This window comes from Anarrhichthys ocellatus, unplaced genomic scaffold (genome assembly GCF_004355925.1).
Source record: "Anarrhichthys ocellatus isolate YVR2014 unplaced genomic scaffold, GSC_Weel_1.0 scaffold34, whole genome shotgun sequence".
Taxonomy (NCBI): Eukaryota; Metazoa; Chordata; class Actinopteri; order Perciformes; family Anarhichadidae; genus Anarrhichthys; species Anarrhichthys ocellatus.
The window spans coordinates 4,669,018-4,673,040 of NW_022280064.1; the positions used below are offsets into that span (position 1 = coordinate 4,669,018).

Genomic DNA, 4,023 nt, shown 5'->3' on the forward strand with positions numbered 1-4,023 from the left:
CAGGATGTAGGCTGACAGGATGTAGGCTAACATGATGTAGGCTAACAGGATGTAGGCTAACAGGATGTAGCCTAACAGGATGTAGGCTAACATGATGTAGGCTGACAGGATGTAGGCTAACAGGATGTAGGCTAACAGGATGTAGGCTAACATGATGTAGGCTGACAGGATGTAGGCTGACAGGATGTAGGCTGACAGGATGTAGGCTAACAGTAATTGAATGTAATTAAAGCTAACGGTAGTTTGGGCACTTCAAGCTAGTTTAGTAACATTTCATAATATGTAACAGCTGTTACTGGGTGTATATATTTAGCAGCAGCTAATCTCTATGTATGAAATAGTCCATGTACTAGTGATGCATAAGTCTCCATTTAATAAACACTTAACGAATAACTAGAACTTGCCGAAGCTTGAATTTAAAGTAAAAACTAGTGCAACCAGCTGGCTTTGTGAATGGGAAGATTGGCATGTTGAAGGAGAAACTCTTTCCCAAACTGGTTCCACAAAGTGGAAGCACACTATTGTTCTACAAATATTATTGTACATGGAGGCATTGAGATCATTTAGACAAAGCGTCAAGCCTTGGAAGAAAACACCCCACACACACACACACACACACACACCCGCACTGAGTTAAGTGTTGAGCTGATGACTTCTGGCTGTTTTTTTCCAAACCATCTCAGCTGTTTAATGAACTCTGATGGATTTGACATCTACACTCTTGAGCTAAACTAATGCTGACAATTTTTCCATGGCAGTGATAATGTTTTGTTTTGTTTTTTATATCATTAGAGCTCCTGGAGCCAAACGTGTGTCTGCACAAATCTTCCGATAATTGCGAGGAGTGTTGAGTCTTGCTGGGCGGACTGATGTCTGAGGGAGTTTATGACACTTCTAATGTTCTGTGCTTGGCAGGACATAACTCGCAGGTTTAACGGGCACCCACCTGTGTCTGAGGTCACTTGTATTCTGTAGCCCTGTATCCTCGACTGTGGTTTGCTCCAGATCATTTGCACTGTGTTCTCATTTAAAATCTTAAACCTTAACGCTGTCGGAGGGTCAACTGTGAAGAGAAGAAGTAAACACAGTTAATCCTCATAGCTTTAGGAGGTGGATGTATTGTAATGTGAGGTATAAAAGGATTTCCCCAACAGTTAACACTTCCAGGAAGAAGTTTTGACAAGTTCACTGTTGGAACAAACAACACAAGACAAAGCAAACAATAGATGCCATTTTGGAGAGAAGAAATGACCTCCGTTTGAGCTTGTGTGGCCAGCAGCCACAGTCGACAACTCAAGCAACAACACACTGAGACAACAAACACAACACAACACAACACAACCTTCCTGCGGTTTACAACATTCAGGAAGGAAACACAAACAGGGCGGATGAAAACTGACCAGATCTACAGAGGCAAAGAAAGGCCGAGTTCAATTTCAAGCTCTGAGCTTTCAAAACTTTTAGGCTTGACAAGGTTTTTTTTAAGGCTTTAAATAAAATAAAACGGTTTCAAGACACTCAGATTGAACTGGCTTTTTTCAGATATAAAATATTCAAGTTGAGTCAAAAAGTTTGATTATTATTGGATTTTGAACAAACGATTAGATGGAAAATTCCCACTTCCTCCAGTCAAGGAAGGAAAAGCAATCACTTCTTAATGGAACCAATTAGACATCTGTCCAATCAGGTTACGTTATGGTGTTTACATCCAAGATGGATACTTGATTTTTTGACATAACTTAAATTTGAAATCAAAGTTGACCAGTTTAATCTGAGGTTTTTCAAAATAGACGATTTAATTTTAATGCAGTTATTGAACGTAAGAATACAAGCTAACGTTAGTTCTGCAGCTAGCTAACAGTAGGAAACCGTTACATCTGCCAGCTTTGTTAAATTGGATTTGTTTTTTTGAAAATTCAAAACTTGAAATAAATTCTTGTAAAATTCAATGCACATCAATATGAATGTATTGCAATTTGAAAATGACATAGTTATGGCCATTCTTTGCTTCCATACAAGTCATTTTAACACATTTTTGGTGTTTTGTTTCTGAAAAATAATCTCTTTTACTGCTGATGTGGTGGAAGAAGTTTTTGTATTCTGATAATTAGCCACTTCATAAAATATTTTTAAAAAACGTTTCCCGCCACCAAACTACAACATGGACCGGCTGGCATCCTGCAGAGTGTCCATGACCTCAATCCAACTCGTGATGTTGAATTGACTAATAACAATAACACACAAATGTGATGAAACTCTCCAGTATTGATTATACAATGGGTAAAGGTCTGATCAATAACTTTCATCGTCTCCATTGCAAACCTCATAAAAGAATACACAATGTCGGCGAGGACATGTGTACATCTTTTTTCTGTTTATGTTTCCAAAAATCAGCACCAGAGGTTCTTAAATTACTTCAGCTCCAGACCTCATCTCATTGTTTTAAATATACAATCACAGAATCTTTCCTCTCCTCTTTACTGCAGTTAAAAACTCTCCAGAATCCATCGAGGATCTGCTTTAATTTAAGAACCGCTGGTCTCTGTGCCGTTAACCAACAAACAGGATAAAAGTGCACACGGGTTAAAGTCGGACTTGTGATCACAGACATGGAGGATATCATGCATCACGTGTACATGAAAAGTTGTTTACAACAACTTGGGGCAATGGACAAAAAGTTTCCATGTACACGAAAGACCACAGATTATTATTATTTTAATATTTTAAAATGATATTCTTCAGGTTGGGGTTGAGAACAAGATCATAAGCGAATAAAAAGGCACCTGCCCAAAGATCTAGCTTGCTATAATGCCCCGAAAAAGAGCTTAAAATCAATAGAAAATAACCCAATTAACTACAATTAAACAAGTTGAAGCAGCTTCATGACAAGTTCAGCTGAACTATGTTAACGACACGCCTGCTTCTGAATCAGCTTGATGCTTTCAGAGGCCAAAAAATCTGTTTTTCCAGCTAGAAAGGAGGAATCTGTCGTGATTTATGGGGGTTATGCATCATTAATAATCTGCTTCCGAATTTATTTTCATTCCAACCAAGTGATTTGAACATTATGCATTTCTTTTTACCATTCTCTGTTGATCACTTAATCATTTAAAACACACAAACGACACATTGCAAAATGAAAAGGTAACAGTTTATCTCCACTTTGATGTATAATAGCATTATTAATAGCATACAATAGCACGTTTCAGAGACTTCTCTCTCAAAACTCTTCTTCCTAAACGCTCACTGGCCTAAACTGGAACCTTGTCCAACCTGAAACAGGTGGAAAGCGTGAGTGTGATTCTTAATCTTTTCATGCTGGAGGAACGGTAATCCAACGGTAATCTGAGCTCCAGAGTTTGAGCTCATTTTATGAAACTCTGCAGCTGCACAGATTCTCCTGAAGCGACGCAATAAAACACAATAAAACCACTCAAAGAAACAAAACATAAGCTGATAATAACATATCTAGCTAGAGTTCTAAAGATTACAGTATTTCTTTTCTAGACCGCCAACCAGTTTAATATGTCAGAGTGAAGAATATCATTGTGAAATATTGTCGAGAAGCCAAGACTCTGGGTCAGCTGACCCGGTCGAGGCTTAACTGGGGAGGGTGACAGGACGTCAAAACAAATGGAGGAACCACCAACCTGGTGAGTCAATTCAGGGGCCGCGGGCTGCTGCTTCTGTTTCCAAACGGGACAAAAACTCCCCAAAAAGCTCTTAAACCACACACACACACACACACACACACACACACACACACACACACACACTCATACAAACACACATCATCCACGCTCACTCGCTCTACTTTGACTCACAGATCTCTGCTCTGAACTGCTTTTATTGTGTCATGTTTCCACCTGAGATGGGACAGTTGTAGAGCAGAGGCCTTTTTCTTTGTCTCTTCGAGGTGTTTTGAGCCTTTTGAACTCCGGCCTCAACACGTCAAAGTATTCCACACGGTGTAATATATACGACCCCATTACGGTTGCCGTGACTTCTGGAGAGGCAGCGAGC

At 39.4% G+C, this 4,023-nt stretch overlaps 1 protein-coding gene across 1 annotated transcript in view; it reads right to left on the bottom strand.

Moving 5' to 3' along the window:
* Positions 1-4,023, bottom strand: part of col12a1b (collagen, type XII, alpha 1b) — an 85,138-nt gene that overhangs the window by 78,871 nt on the left and 2,244 nt on the right. The window contains exon 3 of the mRNA XM_031865932.1: positions 947-1,063. Coding sequence (XP_031721792.1) covers positions 947-1,063 — 117 coding nt within the window. The remainder of the gene's footprint in view (positions 1-946; positions 1,064-4,023) is intronic.